General features: G+C 39.6%; 1 protein-coding gene across 11 annotated transcripts in view; it reads left to right on the top strand.

Moving 5' to 3' along the window:
* kiaa1109 (KIAA1109 ortholog) overlaps nucleotides 1-20,263 on the top strand; it is a 49,746-nt gene extending 29,483 nt beyond the window's left edge. For 3 of the 11 annotated variants that reach the window (XM_053502756.1, XM_053502763.1, XM_053502754.1), the window contains 25 exons: nucleotides 58-181; nucleotides 276-385; nucleotides 529-616; nucleotides 1,054-1,128; nucleotides 1,856-2,091; nucleotides 2,939-3,142; nucleotides 3,222-3,402; nucleotides 3,583-3,775; nucleotides 4,339-4,500; nucleotides 4,611-4,750; nucleotides 4,896-5,094; nucleotides 5,490-5,693; nucleotides 6,545-6,721; nucleotides 6,841-6,978; nucleotides 7,096-7,314; nucleotides 7,395-7,548; nucleotides 10,616-10,773; nucleotides 11,071-11,257; nucleotides 11,394-11,611; nucleotides 12,089-12,340; nucleotides 12,457-12,660; nucleotides 16,155-16,349; nucleotides 16,461-16,595; nucleotides 16,777-16,948; nucleotides 18,350-20,263. In XM_053502756.1, coding sequence (XP_053358731.1) covers nucleotides 58-181; nucleotides 276-385; nucleotides 529-616; nucleotides 1,054-1,128; nucleotides 1,856-2,091; nucleotides 2,939-3,142; nucleotides 3,222-3,402; nucleotides 3,583-3,775; nucleotides 4,339-4,500; nucleotides 4,611-4,750; nucleotides 4,896-5,094; nucleotides 5,490-5,693; nucleotides 6,545-6,721; nucleotides 6,841-6,978; nucleotides 7,096-7,314; nucleotides 7,395-7,548; nucleotides 10,616-10,773; nucleotides 11,071-11,257; nucleotides 11,394-11,611; nucleotides 12,089-12,340; nucleotides 12,457-12,660; nucleotides 16,155-16,349; nucleotides 16,461-16,595; nucleotides 16,777-16,948; nucleotides 18,350-18,569 — 4,345 coding nt within the window. In that variant the 3' untranslated portion in view covers nucleotides 18,570-20,263. The remainder of the gene's footprint in view (nucleotides 1-57; nucleotides 182-275; nucleotides 386-528; nucleotides 617-1,053; nucleotides 1,129-1,855; nucleotides 2,092-2,938; nucleotides 3,143-3,221; nucleotides 3,403-3,582; nucleotides 3,776-4,338; nucleotides 4,501-4,610; nucleotides 4,751-4,895; nucleotides 5,095-5,489; nucleotides 5,694-6,544; nucleotides 6,722-6,840; nucleotides 6,979-7,095; nucleotides 7,315-7,394; nucleotides 7,549-10,615; nucleotides 10,774-11,070; nucleotides 11,258-11,393; nucleotides 11,612-12,088; nucleotides 12,341-12,456; nucleotides 12,661-16,154; nucleotides 16,350-16,460; nucleotides 16,596-16,776; nucleotides 16,949-18,349) is intronic. The other 8 variants (XM_053502761.1, XM_053502757.1, XM_053502760.1 and 5 more) reach the window with 8 other exon arrangements.
* The last annotated feature ends 320 nt before the right edge of the window (nucleotides 20,264-20,583 follow it).

Raw genomic sequence — 20,583 nt, 5'->3', positions numbered from 1 at the left:
GTATGAATGAGCACACTGTTTTTTTTTTTTTTTGTTGTTGTTTTTTTTCTTTCTAAGGAAACTGGGAGCAAGTGAGGGTACAATAAATCAGGAAATCCAGCGCTACCAGCAGTTGGAATCTGTTGCAGTAAATGATATCCGACGCGATGTGCGCAAAAAACTCCGCCGATCGAGCATGAGGGTGAGAAACCCTCCATTTTAAGTCATTATTACAGCTTGTTATTATAGCTATGTCTGCATTCTCAATAAACAAACGATTTCAAACACTGTTTCAGGCAGCGTCTCTGAAGGATAAATGGGGTTTGGGATACAAGCCGAGTTATAACAGGTCAAAGAGCATCTCAGCTGCCGGGAGACCAGCCATGAAGAGGATAGAGAGACAGAGGTACACACACTTAACCGTATTTAATGTAATATTAGCTTGACCTGGTTAACTGAACATGGACATATCCATGTTCACCAGGTCAAGCTAATATTACATTAAATTTGTTTTGTGAATTGTAATCTTGCGTATCTGTCTGATGTTAGTTCCAGACTGGGAGATGTGGAGGATCTGCCAGACATTAAAGTGGAAGCAGCATCTCCAGGGCCAAGGGTTACCTTCAATATCGACACGGTAGTATGTCTTTGTGTTTGTAAGCTTGCAAGTGTGTATATATTGTTAAACCAGTCTGTGCTATAAAATGTCTGTTTGTTTTATGTGATTATCGTGCATCTTATTTTTTTCTTTTTGTGATCGTTAGCATGTAATGCCCTTTGTCATTTATTTATTTTTTTTCTTCTCCATATTACATATAGTTTGCAAAAATGTAGAAATTCACTTGTGTTACACACACAAACACTCACACAATTACAATTCATATGCACACATTTCTAACTCCAGTGGTTCTTTGTTTAACTGTTATTTAATTTCTACATGTGCCCAGTATGTATGTCATGTTCAGAGAGGTTCTTTATATTTCTGCTTTTGTTGTCCGAACCTTTACTGCACATGCACACAAACCGGGTCTTTCATTTTTGTATGGGTTCTTTATGCGTTTATTTATGTTTAAGATGAATAATGTGACCCTGGACACTCTTCAAACTCTACTTCCGTCCCCCCAGAGTCCAGTCGACTCTGTCTTTAAGGTACTGCCTTGTTGTTGAAATCTGCCAAAACCCAATCAAAGATCTCTGTAGAGTAAAAATGGAGCTGCCGCATGTCTGATCTGGCCTCTGGTTTACTTCTGCCTGTCTACAGCAGCACAAAAATGAAATGTTACTTTTTCTTATTCTTTCAAGCACACATACGCACATAGACAAACAAACTGGTGTTGGTGTCACCCTGTTTAGTCTTTCTGGTTGATTATTATATATTCTATGTCTTTTGAACGCAACTTATATTGCTGCTTTGTTGCATCTTACCATTTCTTTCTTTTCATTTATCTGCCTTTTCATTTCTTCATCCCTCTCTCCTCCGTTGGGTTGCAAAAAGTGCATGAATTTGGGGAACAAAATGGTTGGTGATACTAAGCTGGTTGTAAGAGCTCAACATATTTAGTTACCAACAGATTAGCACTTAATTTGGAGCTATAGAATTCTTAAATATATATTTTATAAAATTCATAAAGTTAAATTCTGTTACTTTTATCTTTAAGCAGTTGAGAGCAGGCCATAAGACTCTATTAGACACAATTAATACTAGTGAATGAGTAAAGATAAGGTTTAAAATCTAAGGCAATGTTTGTACAGCAAAACCCTGTAGATGCACCACCTTATCCCCTTTCAGGACAGGTTTAGTGCATAAGTCTGGAGAGATTTGTAGATAATTGGACGAGTAGATTCTCTGACTGTTGACTCTCAATGGTTGTTAAAGTTCCCGGAGGAGACAGAGATGGACTTGTTGTCTGTCACCACTGATGATCCTGCTCGCCATTATCCATCATGCTCAGTGTTCAGTACGCCCAACACACCTGAAGTCTTCTCACCCAGCATTCCCTTCCAGCCTGATGACAGTCGCCGTGACGACTTGTCCACCTCTTCGTCTGAAGACTCTGACAAAGATGATGAGTTTGATCGTGAGAGACCACACACCTACCCTCGCCGTGCAGGGTGAGCTCCTCATTCAACACACTGTTGCAGTTAGAAGTGTCCATAGACTCTTCATGATCGTGAATGTCCTGGTAGTATTGACCTCAAAAGTAATTTCTTTAAACCTTTTTTAAAAGTGCAATACCTTCTTTAAAGTGAAAATAATTAATCTTTAACATTTTTAATAGAATACAAATTTTTTTTTTCTTGTATCAACTCAGGGTCAAAATTATACATGCAGCACAGCTAATATAGCTATCAACAAGCTTCTGGCAAAATTATAGTTGGATATTTGACCACTGTTTTTGAGAAATTTGTTGATTTCTTAAAAAAAAAAACTGACTTTTTACGCACAGTCAGTAAAAATTTTGATCAATCCAACAATTGTTTGACCTGAACTTGAAATCTGCAGATGTTTGAAACTGCTCTAAGAGATATTCCTGAACTGTTTAAATTTACCACATCTGCACTGAGCTCACATTGTTCTCTGTGATTGTCAGTCCAGTTAGTCAGCAAATTTTTTTTTTTTTTTTTTTACGGTATGTTAGCACAGAAAAGCTACCAACTGCAGACAATTATGATCACTAGTTAAGAGGTCTTGAGCTTGGTGAATTTACGGATTTTTCAGCACCACTGAATTTATAACTTATATAAAGTCGGTATGTATAGTTTCGTATGTATAATTTAATGTGTAAGGGAATTAATCATCTGCAGTCCAGAAAGAGCAGGTACCTAAAATAAACAGCCTACCAAAACACACTGCATGGTTTCGAAAAACATATGTTTTTTTTAAGTTTGTTTAAAATTTGGTTGGGTATAGAAACTCCATTTTCTCTAACTCAGTATTGCATGCATCTGTGTTGCTCAGAACCTCTCAGAAGAAGTCATCAGCGTTAGCAGCACTGTTTAGCGAGCGGTGGCCGCCCACTCCTCCTCAACGTGGAGCGGTGACTCCACCCACTGAGAGAAACATTGACTTTGAGCTTGACATACGTGTGGAGATTGATAGTGGCAAGTGTGTGTTACACCCCAGTGCTCAGCTGCTTGAACATGAGGAGGGTGCAATGCGCAGGTAAATAAAATTCAGGCAATGCAGAAGGTACGTTTAAATCGTTGGGTGTTTCTAAAGCACTCTTTATTTCTCCCTGTAGAGGTTGTGATCGAAGCTCACGTAGTTTGGATCAGGAATCTCCTCCGAAGAGGCGGAAATTGCAGCCCAGCTTCACCTCCAGCTCCAGCATGCTAAGTGCTAAAAGAGTGCCTTCCTCTCTCCAGGGCAAGAGCAGTGACATTGAGACCACCATCTTCTACATTCCTGGAGTTGACGTCAAGGTCAGCAGCCACAAACTACCAAATGCACATATGAATTAATGCATAAGTACCCTGATACAATTTGCTTAAGAGACAAATAATTATTTTATCCGATAATTAGGGTTACCTTTCTGTTTATACACTGTGCCTGTATTTAGTTGGAACTTTATAGCTCATTAGATGTCAACCATGTCTTTGCAGCTACATTACAACTCTAAGACCCTGAGGAGTGACTCACCCAACACCTCACGAGGCACATCTTTACCACGAACTCTCTCTAAAGAGTCCAAGCTGTATGGTATGAGAGACCTGCCTGGCCCTGCGGCCATGGCCCCTGGCAAGACTAACACACTCCTGTCCCCTCCACTCCCTCCTCCCCCTCCTCTTCCCTCAGGTACACACATTTTCTGTTTCATTTCTGTCTGTGTGTGCACCGGGCGGTCCATGTGCATGTTCTCTATCTGGTTTTCCTGGCGCATGGCACACAGTGTAGAGTTTGGCTTCATCCCTGAATAAGTTCACTGCTTATCCATATATGGTTCTTCTTTACCGGCTTCTTTTTATTTCTTTATATATATGTGTACGGGTCATGCCTTGTCTTTGACCAGTATGTGTGTTGGTGTGTGCTTTTAGTGTGTGGAAGGCACAGTATTACATTGACTGATTTGATTGCACTTTCACAAGCTGTTTCATTGTGAAATATGTTAACTGGAATCTTATTTACCCAATAAATCCTGGGTTTGCCGATTGACAGACTCTAGTAAAGAAGGAACTTTCTGATACTTTGCGACTTTCTCTTATCTTTCATGATCTACTTGATATTGTATGCTTTAAATCCCTTGGTCCCTGCTTTTTTAATAACTGCACCTGCACGAATTGTGTGTATATGTGTGTATGTTGTCCAGGACACCTCTTTTTATAAATGTTAAAGTCCTTATTGTGGGTATTTGTGTGTAGCTAAAGGCAAGGCAAGTGGTGGTATGAAGACTGCCAAGTTGTATGCATGGGTGGCCCTGCAGACTCTTCCCGAGGAAATGGTTATTAGCCCTTGCCTTTTGGACTTCCTTGAAAAAGCATTGGAAACCATACCAATTACCCCTGTGGATAGGAACTATACAGGTATGTACCTATACAACAATAACATTATAAGAAAAAGTTTGTGTACTCTAGTTTAGGTAAAGGTTAAATTCATTTATTAGAAAATTAATAAATTAGTTTCATGTTGGTAGCAATGACTGCACCTGAGGAGGATGTTGGCCACTTTGACTCTGTGGATCCGCTGGAGGAGTCTCAGGTCTCTCTGGTATCATCCTCTACCTCTCCATACTCCTCATTTCCTGTGGATGTGGTTGTCTATGTTAGAGTGCAGGTAAATACAAGCAAGCAGCTGCCATATAAGCACATTCTCTATTTTTTTTTTTTTTTTTAGGGGATGCATCTGGGTATGCCAGGAGTAGTATTATACTGATTTGATATCAGTTTGTTTATAATCAAATCTGCCTATTCTCGTTTAGCCATCTCAGATCCGGTTCAGCTGTCTTCCTATGTCTCGAGTGGAATGCATGCTGAAGCTGCCCTCTCTGGACCTTGTCTTCTCCTCCAATAGGGGAGAGCTGGAACTTCCTGGCTCTAACCACCCAAATGAAACTCAGCACACGCCCTCCTCCACGCCTCCCTCTGTGCACAATAACCTTCGAGTGCCTGGCAGCAAAGGTAGGAGTATCCACCTGGTCTGTCAAGGTGTAGGTCAGGGGTCAGCAACCTTAAACACACAAAGAGCTTTTTTGGACCCGTTTTTCCACAGAAAAGAAAACACCAAGAGCCACAAAACCCTTTTCACCCTATCTAAAATAAACACTGACAACACTGCATATATATATATATATACACACACTTTTTTTTTATTTTTTTTTTTTTTACGTTTGTTATGTATAAAAATATCTATAGTGTGTTGCATCTATGAAATCAATGAACTGCTACAGAGAAAAGACGCTGGGTTATGTATGAAATAAAAAAGCCAAACCTTTTTGCCGACCTCTGGTATAGGTAATTATGCAAAGCTTTTTTAATGATAAATTCTAACCATATGTAATTGTTTCTTTTATCAGGTCCACCTTTGGGTTTGGGTAGCCCCCTGGGGCGGAGTCGACATAGCAGTAGCCAGTCTGATTTGTCAGGCCCGACCACTAACTCCTCTGGGCTAAGTTTTACGGCATGCATGTCAGACTTTTCTCTCTACGTGTTCCATCCGTATGGAGCTGGCAAACAGAAGTCTGCTGTGACTGGACTGCCACCTGGCCCAGGACCACTGGGTAGGTGACAAATATAGATGTGATAGAATACACTCATGGACCATTTTATTATGAACACTGGGCTAATACTTGGCAGGCCCTTATTGTGTTAGAAAAATGGCCTTACTGTAATTCTTTGGTATATATGTTCCACAAGATGTTTAAGACTCTGGGCCCGGTTGAAATAATTGCATTAGATTTTTCAGATGTGCTTAAATCCTATAAATCGCCCATTTTACTACATCACTGAGCTCTTCTACAGAATTCTGATCCGGTGACTGGGAAGGGCACTGAAAAACATTGACCTCATTCATTATCATTGAGATTAATTTTGCTTTGTGGCTCAAGTGTCAAGAAAACATTCCCCACACTATTACGCCACCTTTACTAGCCTGGACTGATGCCACAGTTTGGGTTCATAAATTCTTACTGTTGGCACCAAATTCTGACCTTGCCATCTGTGTGGCTCAGCAGAAACTGAGATCCATCAGATGAGGCCACCTTTTTTTCAGTCTTAGACTGTCTAATTCTGTGGAGCTGTTGTCCGCTGGAGCCCCAACTTTCTTTGTTTCTGTCTGACAGAAGTAAAAGTGGTCAGTCTTCTACTGTTGAAGCCCATCCATCCCAATGGTCCCTTCAACTGTGCAGCGTTGTTAGTTGACTTACTGTAGCCTTTCTGTCAGATTGATGATACTATTGTAAAGATCAACGTTTATAGACATAACTGCATGAGTGAGAATGATCGGTACAGGTTTTTCCAATAAAGTACATAGTGAGTGTATATTTTATACCATACAGAATTCACATAAGCCATTAGAGTTGAGTCACTGTGCCCTTATAAGTATTATAGCTGTTGTATGTTCTTGTTTTAGGAGCTGTAGAAGAGGAAAGTACATCTGTAACTGGCAGGAAAGACTCACTGTCAATTAACCTGGAGTTTGTTAAAGTCAGTTTGTCCAGGATGAGGCGTACAGGTTATCCTGCCTTTTTCGACACGTCCACTGCAAGCAAAGCGGGCAAGATGGACACCACCCTCATTAACATTTCAGGTGCATTAACACTAGTCTTCCATTGTGCTCATGTGATAAATTGTATTTTACCATTAATTTATTGTAATGTTCATTAACCATGTAAGAGATCTGAGATGGGATGTGTGTTGTGAATTTAGCGGTATGTGATATCGGCTCGGCCTCCTTTAAGTATGACATGAGACGCCTTAGTGAGATCTTGGCCTTCCCAAGAGCCTGGTATCGTCGCAGCATCGCTAGGCGACTGTTCCTAGGAGATCAGACCATCAATCTACCAGGTCAGACCATGGTGTTCTTGGTCTCTTTCATCTTTGTTTCCATAGAAATGCCACCAACACTAACACTCTTTGTTTTGTTTTTTCTTTTTTTTGTACACACGCCTGTCCAACTTTTAGCATCAGGACCAGCTACCCCAGACTCGGCAGAGAGTGTAGCTCAGCACCTGTCTCCAGAGTCAAGCCGGAAGGCATACTGGAGGACTTGGGATAGCCAGTCAGCCCAACACACCTCTTCCAGTGTATTTAATGATTCCACTCCACCCAGCCACACACACCTCAAATCTCCTGCTACAGGACGCTCCCGCAGTGTGTCTGACTCCTCAGCACCTCGTAGAGGTACAGAAAAACATATGTTTATCTTTAGTGAAACAAACATCTGGGCAATATTAGTTTAATAGTGTTGTTTTTTTCCTCAGCAGACTCTGTAACCAAGACATCCACTCCTTCTGTCCGTAACAACAAGGCAACAGCACAGCAGGGATCACCATGGGAGACACTGGTGGTGTTCGCCATTAACCTCAAACAGCTAATCGTACAGATGAACATGAGCAACGTCATGGGCAACAACACGTACGAGACCAACTTTAATGCACACTTTACACTCCTGCATTCATACATTAGTACACAATTAATGGTCTTCGACATAATAAAATATAAATAATGCATAAGTCAAGTCAAAGTCAAATTTATTTATAGAGCACAGGTTTAACACAACCGTAGTTGATCCAAAGTGCTTTACAATAGAAATAAACAGCAAAAAAATAAAACAAATATAAAAGGAATTAAAAAGAAAATTCACAAAACACAAATTTATTATGCAAAATACATGCACAACATCACCCAAACGCTAATGAGTAAAAATGTGTCTTTAAGCTTGATTTAAAAACGTCCAATGATGTAGAAGCTCTGATATGTAGTGGTAAACTGTTCCAGAGTTTTGGGGCAACTACTGAAAAGGCCCGATCACCCTTCGTTTTACAACGTGAACGGGGGACGGATAATAGTAGCTGATCATTAGATCTTAAAGACCTAGAAGCTACATAGGGTGTGATAAGATTGCGGATATAGTCTGGAGCAGAATTATGCAATGCCTTATATGCAAAAAGAAGAATCTTAAAATCACCTCTGAATTTTACAGGAAGCCAGTGCAATAAAGCAAGAATTGGGGTGATGTGATCCCTTTTCTTAGTACCTGTTAAGAATCTGGCTGCCGCATTTTGAACCATCTGTAACCAAGAGAGTGTAGATTGAGGTAGGCCAATATACAGAGAGTTACAGTAATCCAGACGAGAAGAAATTAACGCATGAATTACAATTTTAAGGTCTTTAATGGATAAAAAGTGTTTCACCTTAGCCAATGATCTGAGATGAAAAAAACTACTTTTTACAACTGCATTTATACGCTTGTCAAAATGAAGAAAAGGATCAAGATGGACTCCAAGATTCATTATGTAGGTTGTTACTTAGAGAACCTAGCTGTGTTTTGATAGTTATTAATAACAGTAGGGCCCAATAGCAGCACCTCGGTTTTATTTTCAATTTTTATTAAATTGCAAAGAGTTTTTGGCCATCCAGGTCTTGACTTCACTGAGACATGACAAAAGATGATCAAATGAAGAGTCACTTCCTGATTTGAGTGGAAAATATAACTGGAGGTCATCAGCATAATTAATATTATATTTCCGAAGAATTGAACCCAGAGGAATCATATAAATGGAGAACAAAAGAGGCCCAAGAATGGATCCCTGTGGAACACCACACTGGATAAGTGCAACGGGAGAAGTAAAACATCCAATATTTACAGAAAAAGTTCTCCCCTTTAAGTATGAGGCAAACCACTCTAAGGCTAAACCCCGCACCCCGATAACACACTCAAGTCGATTCAGAAGAATATTATGATCAACCGTAGAAAAATAATGTTTGAGGTGAGGTCATGTCTCTGTCCTTTATTTCACAGCCAGCATTTTTGATTTATTTATTAAAGAATCATACGTTGTACAATTTAAGTTAAAGTTCATTTTAATAACCTCTATAAATGTGTTTTTCATTCATTATTCTTTAACGTTAAGAGACGAAAAACATTGACAGAGAAATCTCAAAGCCCACTATGCTAAAAGCGTGTCAAAGAAGCTATTGCTGTTTCAATGTGCGGATGCTGAAGACTAAAACCAAAAATGCTAAGTAAATTGATCCTCAAGGTTTCAGCATAACAATTACAAATACAGTCATGTCAGCATCCGCCATACCTTTTTATAGTCCGTTAAGATAGAAATTAGAATAAACATACACACACAAAATGCACAATGCAACACAATACAAGTCTGCTGCTTCAAAGTTTTTCCATAATTATGTCAGATGTTACTATGGTATATTGAAGGATAATTACAAGCATTTCATAAGTGTAAAAGGCTTTCATAGACAATTACATAATTTTTATGCAATGATTCATCACTTGTAGTGTTGACCCTACTTTTACAAGACCTTTGCAATTTGCCCTGGCATGCTGTCAATCAACTGCTGGGCCTGACAGCAGCCTGTTCTTGCGTAATCAATGCTTGGAGTTTGTCAGAATTTTTTTTTTGTCCACTTGCCTCTTGATGATTGACCACAAGTTCTCAATGGGATTAAGGTCTGAGGAGTTGCCTGGTCATAGACCCATAATGTTGATGTTTTGTTGCCCGAGCTACTTAGTTGTCACTTTTGCATTATGGCATGGTGCTCCATCAGGCAGACTGTTCTTGGATGATTTTTGGGGCCGATTACCGATCACCAAGATCATGATCTGTCGATTGCTGATTGCCCATCACAGAATGGCAGGGGAATGGGAATCTTTTATCTATAATCTAGCAGAGTTTGCACCATTTGTAGAAATGAAACTAACTCTAAATTAACTATATTAAAAAAAAATGTAGAAATAGGCTACAGTCAAGATCTTGAAGAACCACCAAGTGTTTATTTTCTCAAATAAGGCAGAGCAACATAAAATTATTCCAAACAAAGAGGGGTCAGGCAGACCAACACACATCAGATCAGCTTAATGGGATGTAGCCTCTTAATACACTGATTATATTTTAAGTTGTATGGCGTGTTCTTAGATGCCTAATCATGTTAGTGGTGTTAAAATGCCGTTGCTTGCTTCCACCTCGAGGGATTTCATCACAACATACATTGCAAACAGCTAACTTTACGTCTTTATTAGACACTTTGAAAAACTTTCAGACGGGAGAACTCATGTTGCTCCGCTCTGCTGTTGTTTACCTGTGCGCCGTGCTTTGTGTAAAGGATGCTATACTGTTGGCATGACACAGGACTGATCGTAGCGCTCACCTTTTTTTCTTTGGACAAACTTTTTTCCTGGTGGCCAAACAGAAGTTGAATGACAGCATCCCAGGATGAAATAAAAAAGGAGCGTCAACACTGCAAATATTGACTCTCTGCATAAATTTAATGTAATTGTCAATAAAAGCCTTTGATGCTTCTGAAATGCATGTAATTATACTTCAGTATACCATAGTAACATCTGACAAAAAGATCTAAAACCACTGAAGCAGCAGACTTTGTGAAAATTTATGTTTGTGTCATTCTCAAAACTTTAGTCTGTGGCTGTACAGCTAAATTTAGTTGTTTGTGTGTGTAGTTGGACAACTAGTGGTTTGAAGAGTCAGGGGCGTCTGTCAGTAGGCAGTAACAGAGATCGGGAGATCAGCATGGCCGTGGGTCTAGGACGCTCCAAACTAGATTCTAAAGGAGGAGTGGTGGGAGGAAACATAGACGTCAACACACTCGAGATGGTCTGTAAGTACATACCTCAAGCATTTCAGAAGAAAAAAAGTCTTCATACTCTTCCTGACACATCAGTGTTGTTTAAAAGGTTTTGCATTTTAGTTGTGAAATTGACAAGCTAAGTGTGTCCCACATTAATTTATTTTGAAACATTTGATTTTTTTATTTAATTTTTTATTATTCATCAGAACCAATCTATTAGCTTTTTTTTTTTTTTTTTAATTAAAGTTTTAATCTGTTTTTGCTGAATATTTGAACCTTATAGTCGTACTGTACTAAACCTGGTAACATTTCTTTGTTTGTTTATAGCACATATTTCCGAACACCCCAACCAACAGCCAAGCCATAAGATTCAGATCACCATGGGCTCAACGGAGGCGCGGCTTGACTACATGGGCTCCAGTATCCTGATGGGGGTCTTCAGTAACGCCGACCTGCAGCTGCAGGATGAGTGGAAGGTTAACCTTTGCACCGAGGCCAGCCTATCAGAGAAAAGGTAGGCTCTTCGTACATTGTGATCTGCACGACCTTTAATTGTTAGTATATTTAAATAAAATATGATCCTCCTACAATTTTATATACAATATTCTCTTGTGTGTGTGCGCCCGTGCGTTTGTGCGTGTCACCCGCAGTGAGATCTTTGTGCATGGAGACCTGCAGTGGGATATCTTCCAGGTCATTATCTCTCGATCCACCACTCCTGATTTAATCAAGATCGGCATGAAGCTGCAGGAGTTTTTTACTCAGCAGTTCGACACAAGCAAACGCGCTCTGTCCACCTGGGGTCCAGGACCCTACCTGCCCCCCAAAACACCTGTGCCCAATGTGGACAAAGGAGCAGCTGACCTCTGTGAGTGTGTGAGAGTGTTTGTGTCTGTGCAAGATTGTGTGTGTGAGAGTGAGAGTGCAAATATACAGTAGGGGTGTGTGAGTATGTTGGTGGGATGTGGAAGTGGGTATGTTTGCTGTGTGTTTTTGGGTGGGGTGGGTGGGGTGGGGTTGTGTGTGAGAGTGTGTGTGTAAATCTGTTGGTGGGTATGTAAACGTATTTGATTGTGTGGGTGGGTGTGTGGGTGTGTGGGTGGGGATGGGTGGGTGGGGTTAGTTGGGTGGAGTGGTGTGTGTGCAGTTTCTGTGTTGTGTGTAAAACACATTAATTCTGCAGTATATGGTTTCTATTATCTACTCTGCCTGCAGTCCGTGGTTAAGTTTGACTCTGCAGGGCTTTAGTCTGACTTCAGCCTGTCACATGACACCACAGCGCCCTGCCGGCTTTAGATAGTTTACAGAGTTTATGTGAGTATCTCTGTCTTTAATTCGTTTCTAGATATGGATGCGGCGCATCATCGGCACTGGCCTGCTGTGCTGAAAATGGTGGCCGGCTGTCACATCTCGCTGTTCCAGATGCCTCTCCCTGAGGATGCCGTGCAGCTCGGGGGCTCAATGAGTCTTCATGGAAACCACATGACCTTGGCGTGTTTCCATGGACCCAATTTCCGCTCCAAATCGTGGGTTCTGTTCCACCTTGAGGAGCCCAACATTGCCTTCTGGACTGAAGCTCAGAAGATCTGGGAAGATGGTAGTGTAACTTCCAAATAAACTTAACACAATCACAACACTGTCCATGACATGCTTACACCCTCTCTCTCTCTCTCTCTCTCTCTCTCTCTCTCTCTCCGCCTTGCTCAAACACAGGTTCCAGTGATGACTCAACCTATATTGTCCAGACTCTAGACTTTCACCTTGGACACAACACAATGGTGACCAAGCCATGTGGTGCACTAGAGAGTCCCATGGCAACCATCACTAAGGTAACCCGTCGTCGCCACGAGAACCCACCTCATGGAGTGGCCACAGTCAAGGAATGGTTCAGCTATGTCACAGCCATGAGGAACGAAGGTAGAAAACCTTACCTAGATTATATGCTTAGACTAGTTTTTCATTTCGTTTTTTTAGGGGAAAAGTAACCTGAGCAAACTGGTAGTGTGATTTGAACTCTTAACCAGTTAGGGTATTTTATAGACACTTGTTTTTCGATTTAATATATGATTTTTAGACGTGTTTTGACGTATGAACTTTAAACATTATTAACAACTGTTTCAACAGCAGACAAGCTTGTGTACATTGTTAAAGCATGCGTTGTGAAAGTGTGTGTCTGCAGGCCAGTAAGAGGTTGTTGGGAGCTATATTGTTGACTTGCATCTTATGGATGTTGGCAAGTCTAAAGCTAATCTAAATCTCCTCCAATCACTTTACCATCCACTTTAATAGGAAAACCTGCTCGTTGTCGTGGGCATAGACTCGCACAAACTGGACAGATACAATTTAGGGGGGGAAATTGTCTTATTCAAAGTCTTCAACCTTTCTTCAACCCAATCCTCACCATGGTCAGAGGCACAGAGAGCATTTTTTCCATTCTGATCTTTGATATAAATCGTAGCTGTGGCTCTTGACCTGTATTGTCGTGATTTTTATGCTGATTAAAAAACTGTGAATGTGCTTGTGGCTGAGTGTTCCTAATAAAGTAAATGGTGTGTGTGTGTGTGTGTGTGTTTGTGTCACACACACAAGATCAAGACAAACAATTATATGCGAGTACAAATTATTATATAAGTTATTAGGAGGTGTAGCCACATTTGTACGGTGGTGTATCATCATGCTTTGGAGCTTTTTTTTTTTAGTTCACAAAGTAAATGGAATGGAATAATAAAGTAAAAGTCTTCAGCATACAATAGATTGTTTAAAGCTTGGATAGAGCTTGGTAACCCAAAGAAAAATGTCCTCTAAGAAACGATTGAAAATTTAAATTATTCGTTCCACAGCCCAAAAAATAAATACATAAAAATAATTAACACATAATATTAAGTAAAAATAAAATGAATTAACCTGCACTTTACCTTTGAAAAGAATCATGACAGAGCAGTGTTTCTGTGTAGAGCAGAGAGAAAGAGTGCGTGTGTCTGTGAAGGTGAAAGTAGGGGTCTGTCTGTCAATCTCTCTCTCTCACGCTTTTTCTCTCTCTCTCTCTCTCTGTGTGTGTGTGTGTGTGTGTGTGTGTGTGTGTGTGTGTAATGAGACTTGCTTTTGCTTTACACGCATGCTGTACACACAGAAATAAAATGCTTTACGCGCAAAACATGGTCACAGTGTTATAGTAAACAGTACATCATAGGTCGGCAATTAGCGGCCCCCGGGCCACATGTGGCCCGCAAGCAAAAACATCTGGCCCGTGAGATTGTTTAAACTAGAGAATGAAAATAAATTATATATTTTTTTAAATCGGACTGACAGTCTAAAAAAAACTCTTTGTTTGGAAACCTCATTTTTCAGAACAGAAATATTTCAATCTATCTAAATTCTTATTTGTTATATCTGGATACGAGGGTGAATAAGCGCATCAGCGAGGTGCAGAGCGAACGCTCAACATGCAAAAACCAATGACGTCTTGTTGTGCTTTGCGAGCACCCAGTGGTCCGTTCTTCGTCTGTCTCTAACTTAGTTAGCTGGATTTGATTGATGTGAATTTGTCCTGATCTTGGATTGTTTCGTTCTTCGATGCGCTTCTCGCATTTGCCGTCATAGCAACATATCCGTAAGCTTGAACCTGCTCGGAAGCAGGTTTTTTTCATGTAAACAGGATTTAGCCTGCGCTCCTGGTGGGTTATGATTGGTTGAAATGGCGAGGTCACATCTGATTGGTTAAAGAGCATGACTGACGCAGACTGACTCACGTGGGAAAAGAAAAGGATCTTGCATATATCCTTGCATCTTGCACATTTATTTTTCAGGGGTTTGTCATGAATATGCAAATAAATAATTATATATAATAAAAAAAATTTTTTATAATGATAAATTATATAAACGAAACTAATTTTATAACAAACAATATAAAAGTATACATGTATTTCAAAAATATTAATATTTCTATTTTTTCATATACAACATATTTATTTTCATATTGCTTATTTTATTTCATTGTCTCATGTAATTTGTAAAGCATTAACCTCTAAATTTATGTTATAATATAATATTTAATAGCGATTATGTGGGGGGGGGGGCAATCCATGGCAGGGGGCATTTCTGCGCATAACACGTGTTACAAAAAAAAAATGGAGCCGCTCTTTTTTCATTTCGTCAACCAATCGCAGGGCTTGTGATCAGTGAGTAGACAACTCAATCCAGCCATACTAATCATCAACAACAGGTGTGCTTGAAGAACTAACCTAGCCGGATCGTAATTAGCACGATGATCTCATCTTAGATGTGTCAGTTTATCTCGGTTCTGTCATTTTACGAGCGCCTACCATTCATCCTCCCCTATTAATTCAATAAATTAGCCAATGTTTTGGTCGTGGCCCGCCATGTAATGGCTTGGAAAAAATCTGGCCCAAGGCCAAACTTAATTGCCGACCCCTGCAGTACATGCTTGCACGGATGTTGATTTTACCAGTGAGAGACGCGCACTAAGACCCAGCAGGGAAGACGATTACCCACAATTCTAAGCTTAAGAGGGATAAAAACCGTTGGCTTAGTTGTGATCACGTGACGCTCGGCGTCAAGACAAGAAGCGCATGCGTGATACATGATACTCGGTACTCGTTGAACAAGACTTGTTTGTTTTCCAAGTCAAAATTAATTTAAAAACTTCGCTTGTCTTGTGAAACACTCGCAAACCGTGTTACTTGCAATCCGAGGTTTCACTGTACTGAGTGTGCTTTAGATAAAATTTTTACCGTGTTGATTGTAGAAAAAAATAAATAAGTTGAAACTTGCATACCAAACTTATGCAGTTTTTTTTTATTAAAGTTGTAAAAAAAAATCTCATTTATGTTGTAAAATTATTTTTTAAAATGTATATATATAAAAAAAAAAAAAACAGTTCAAAGAAATTTTAGAAAAATTACTATTACCTTAACATTCAAGTTTATGATGTATTCAATAACTACCTGGACTCCATATTAACATCAATTAACATCAGCTATTATAGCTGAACTGCCTCCCACCCTACACACTGTATAAATGCAGATCATTTACTGCTTTCTGTTTCACCCAAATGAGGATGGGTTCCCTGTTGAGTCTGGTTCCTCTCAAGGTTTCTTCCTATTATCATCTCAGGGAGTTTTTCCTTGCCACTGTCGCCCTCGGCTTGCTCACCAGGGACAAACTGACCATTTTGATTCATACAAATTCACATTTCATACAAACTTAAATAATTCTTTTGACTGTGTAAAGCTGCTTTGTGGCAATGAAAATTGCTAAAAGCGCTATACAAATAAAATTGAATTGAATTGAATGATGTACACTTCTGATTGCAACTGTGCTTCCTAAAAAGCCTGAGACACTCTCTCTCTCTCTCTCTCTCTCTCTCTCTCTCTCTCTCTCTCCTTTCTCAGAGCTGAATCTGTTGCGTAATGTGGATGCTAATAACTCAGACAGTGGAGCTGCTGCTAAAAGCTCAAGTCTTCTGAGTGGTTTTCGTGGTTCATCCAGCTACAACCATGAGACTGAGACCATATTTGCGCTGCCGAGGATGCAGCTTGAATTCAAATCTATCCATGTTCAAGACCCAGAGGAGCCTTCGCTCAGCGGTATAGCCACAGTTCATAGCTTACTAAAAACTTACTCTCTATATGTCATAATTTAGGAGACAAGCTTCTGTTGTTGTGCTTAAGAGATTCTGTGTGTATATTTGTGTGTAGACCCTAACAGCAAGCCCAAAGTGGAGTGCAGTGTGGTGACCGAGTTCACCGATCATATCTGTGTTACCATGGACGCTGAGCTCATCATGTTCCTGCATGATCTGGTTTCTGCATACTTAAAAGAGAAAGAAAAAGGTGATGCATTGCTTATTAGCAGTCACATCATATCTCAAATGTTTAAGAATAGATTCGTCCCGGGTTTTACTGTATTATTTTGACTTTCAACTATAATGAATAGTAGCATCCTACAAATGAAGGTGCATTCTGAGGCAATTATGTGACTGAATTGATGTGTTTGTGTGTGTGTGTACGGCAGCACTGTTTGCTCCACGCATTTCAGCATCACGGCCGGGTCAGAAGAGCCCCACAGCGCAACAGGAGGACGGCTCAGCTGAGAATGAGAAGACTAAAGAAGATGGAGTGAACTACACGACTGTAGACTGGAGAGAGTTTCTGTGTAATACCTGGCACCTGGAGCCCACACTGAGGTAACTAAACACTGCTCACTCTCACTAGTTCTGTCTTCACTTAAAACTAGGGAAGAACAATCTGGAGATTTAAGTAAAAAAATCTGGAGATGCAGTATTTAAGTAAACAGTCAGGTCTATTAATATTCTGATATTTACAATCTACTTCTTTTAGCTGCCACAGTGTAAAGTAGTTCAAATTAAGTTAAGAATTCAAACTCCATGTGAATTTTCAGATGAAAAGTTTCAGTTATAATTTGACTCAGGTTCTCTCCTATGGCCCAAAAGTCTGGAACCAAAGGAAGCTCTCAAATTGACTACACTTACACAGGAACTGTAACTGTAATGCCACTGTAAAAAACTGTCCAAATCGGAGCAGATAGCTGTATGCACTCCGGGATCTAGACTGCTGCTTTTGTCGCCAGTCAAATTGCCATTAAATCCAAGAGATGCAGTCTTGTGGCAGCCATAACACAATTCACAAGATGAGGTGGTCTGCTTTGGACCATGAGCATTTCTTTCTCTTCTCTATATTACCACTATCTTAAACTGTTCCCATCATTGTAGTACAAATTGCTCGTCTCATCTCTCCATCACATGTTATTCCAGAACTGTACAGGCTGATTTAATATGTTTTGGGCCAAATCTAATTCCTGTTTTTGGAATGATCACATGAAAATGCTGGAATCCTCCACCATTAAACTCCATTGTATGGTCATTGACAGCTACAATAACTTTTTATGTTCACATATTTATGAAATTGACTGTATTAAACTGTATGGCTCTGCAGTTTCTATCATCTCCTGAGAAAAAGGGGGTTAATTCTTTAAGGATTTGTTGGTGACACTTGCAGGTTTTATGGAGGTTATAGAGTTTCTAGCATAGTTGTAGATTATAGACATTTTGCTCATGTGATCTGTTTATAATCAAATGTAAACATTCCATTCAAATTTCAGCTTTTAGCTAGATGAAATTGTGGAGTTATGAATGTATTAATCTCTGTAATGAATCAGTACTACAGACATCCTCTGGCAGCATGATTTTGTGGATTAAAAGCATCATAGAAAAGCATTTACAAAGGGTATATTGTAGTGGTTTGCATTATCTCTCAATCTTTTAGTAAAGTTGTGTGTAGATATGTGTACGCCAAACCAACCTAGATTTCTGGAAAGTTTACGCAGTTGGGAAATGCTGTTTTCGTTCACATGCCTATGGAATGTGTGGCTGGTTGAGACATAAAAATCATGATTAAGACATAAAGATCATGTACTTCTTTGAAAAATCTTTTTATCAGGGACAATCTGATCATTCTGATTAGTTTAATTAGTTTATTACTGTTTATAAACAACTGAATTAGCAATGTTTCCATTATTGCTGGGTTTTCATCATGGCACTGACTAACACTGTGTATGAACATTTAAGGTTGATTTCGTGGACTGGCCGGAAAATCGATCCAGTGGGAGTAGACTACATCCTGCAAAAGCTCGGCTTCCATCACGCAAGAACTACAATTCCTAAGTGGCTCCAGAGAGGAGTGATGGATCCCTTGGATAAAGTTCTGTCAGTTCTCATTAAGAAGCTGGGAAATGCACTGCAGGACGAGAAAGAGAAGAAAGGAGGAAGAGACAAAGAGGAGCATTAATGAACTTTCTCAGACGGTTTCATTTCCCTTCCTTTCTCTCTCTCATTCTTACATGCACACATCTAAATGTGAAATTAGCTCATTACACGTTATAAGCTTATCTGAAACACTGGATTTGTTAACACTACTGTACAGCGCACTCTCGTTTGCATACACACTCACTGTACTTGGCTGTGTCACGTCAGTGTGGGCTCAAGTTGCAAGCTGTTCTGTATATTCTGTATATTTTTAATCAACTGTAACTTGCTGCTCAAAGCCAGATGGCTTTGTTTTATGGATCATGTGCACTTATACACTCACCTGCCACTTAATTAGGTCCACCCGTTCAACTGCTCGTTAACGCAAGCAAACGTCAATGTTAAATTCAAACCAAGCATCAAAATGCGGAAGGAAGATCATGTGTGCTGGTGCCAGGTGGGCTGGTCTGAGTATTTTTACACACTGCCATCTCTAGGGTTTTCAGACAAAGTAGCCAGTGAGTGGCAGTTCTCTGGGCAAAAATTTCTCATTGATGCCAGAGATCAAAAGAGAATGGCCAGACTGGTTTAATCTGATAGAAAGGTATCTAGCTAGGTAAAAAACATTGCCTGGTCGCACAAGTCTCAATTTCTGGTGCGACATTTGGTGGCTAGAGTCAGATTTTGGCATACCCATCATGAAATCATTGATCCATCCTGCCTTGTATCAATCACACAGGCCGGTGGGGTGGTGGTGTAATGGTGCGGTATTTTATTTTATTTTTGCAAACTACAACCGATTGAGCATGGTTTAAATGGCACAGCCTACCTGAGTATTGTTGCTGATCATGTTCATCCCTTTATCATCACGGGATTAAGCACCCTGTTACAAAGCTAAAATCATCTCAAACTGGTTTCTTGATCCTGACAATGAGTTCTGGATCTGCAATCCAATAGCGCATGTTTAGGATGTGGTGGAACGGGAGATTCCCATCATGGATGTTCAGGCGACAAATCTGCAAAAACTGGGTAATGCATGATTTGAATATGGACCAAAATCTGTAAGGAATGTTTCCAGTACCTTGTTGTATCAATGCCATGAAGAATTAAGGCAGTTCTGAAGGCAAAATGGGGTCCAACCAAGTACTAGTAAGGTATACCTAATAGGGTGGCCGGTAAGAGTAAATTCTAGGTTTCATTAACACACCGCTCACATGGTGAGAACCACAAGTGTCTGATCTGTAGCTGTACAGTATAAATGTAAAAACCTGTCTTAGTCTCACTCAAGCTTGTTTTAAATTCCACTTGATTTTTTTAATGATTTTTTTATATTAATATATAATTTTAAGTCAGAGGACATGTGCCAATTGTTTGTTTGCATAATTTTTACAGCCTGTCACATCAATTGAGAGCCAAGAGCTAGCATGTGTCCTTAAGCACATCGATTCATGTAAAAGTGACCAAAATTTCCAATGCCTGAGTTACATTGGGCTTCAATGTATTGCAACAGATCAAGCCTGAGTTGTATTTCAAAATGTGAATCTTTCTTATACTATATATATATGGTTTGTATTGACATACACACCTGAATATTTTAATATCTTTATTGTGCACCTCATGACTCGTGTTAAACGTGTGTGAATTTTTAATGTATAGCTGTGCAATAGACTACTGTATATACACAGAAGTGACACTATTCAGTGTACTTTAACTGAATAAAAATTGTGAATGATTGCACATCTGTCTCAAAACATCACAAAACAGATGGACTTCTGTAACACCTGATCACTGCATGCTGTTTAAACTGTTTTCTGTCCACAAATGGACTTATTTTAGGTCTCCTATACACATATCATTTCAACTTTCTATACATCAGGGTACAGTTCAAGTTCATTAGAACACAGTCATCTAATTAAATTAATCAGCTAATCATGTGGCAGCATGATAATGCATATAATCACACACATGAACTTTGAAAAAAAAATTCATTTCTGACCATGACACTGTCCATGAATCAGTAGTTATTACAATACTTAGAGTATTACAGAAACTACAGA

This window comes from Clarias gariepinus, chromosome 8, assembly GCF_024256425.1.
Source record: "Clarias gariepinus isolate MV-2021 ecotype Netherlands chromosome 8, CGAR_prim_01v2, whole genome shotgun sequence".
Classification (NCBI taxonomy): Eukaryota; Metazoa; Chordata; class Actinopteri; order Siluriformes; family Clariidae; genus Clarias; species Clarias gariepinus.
The sequence above is the reverse complement of the archived record's forward strand: the minus strand, read 5'-3'. Positions and strand labels throughout refer to the sequence as shown.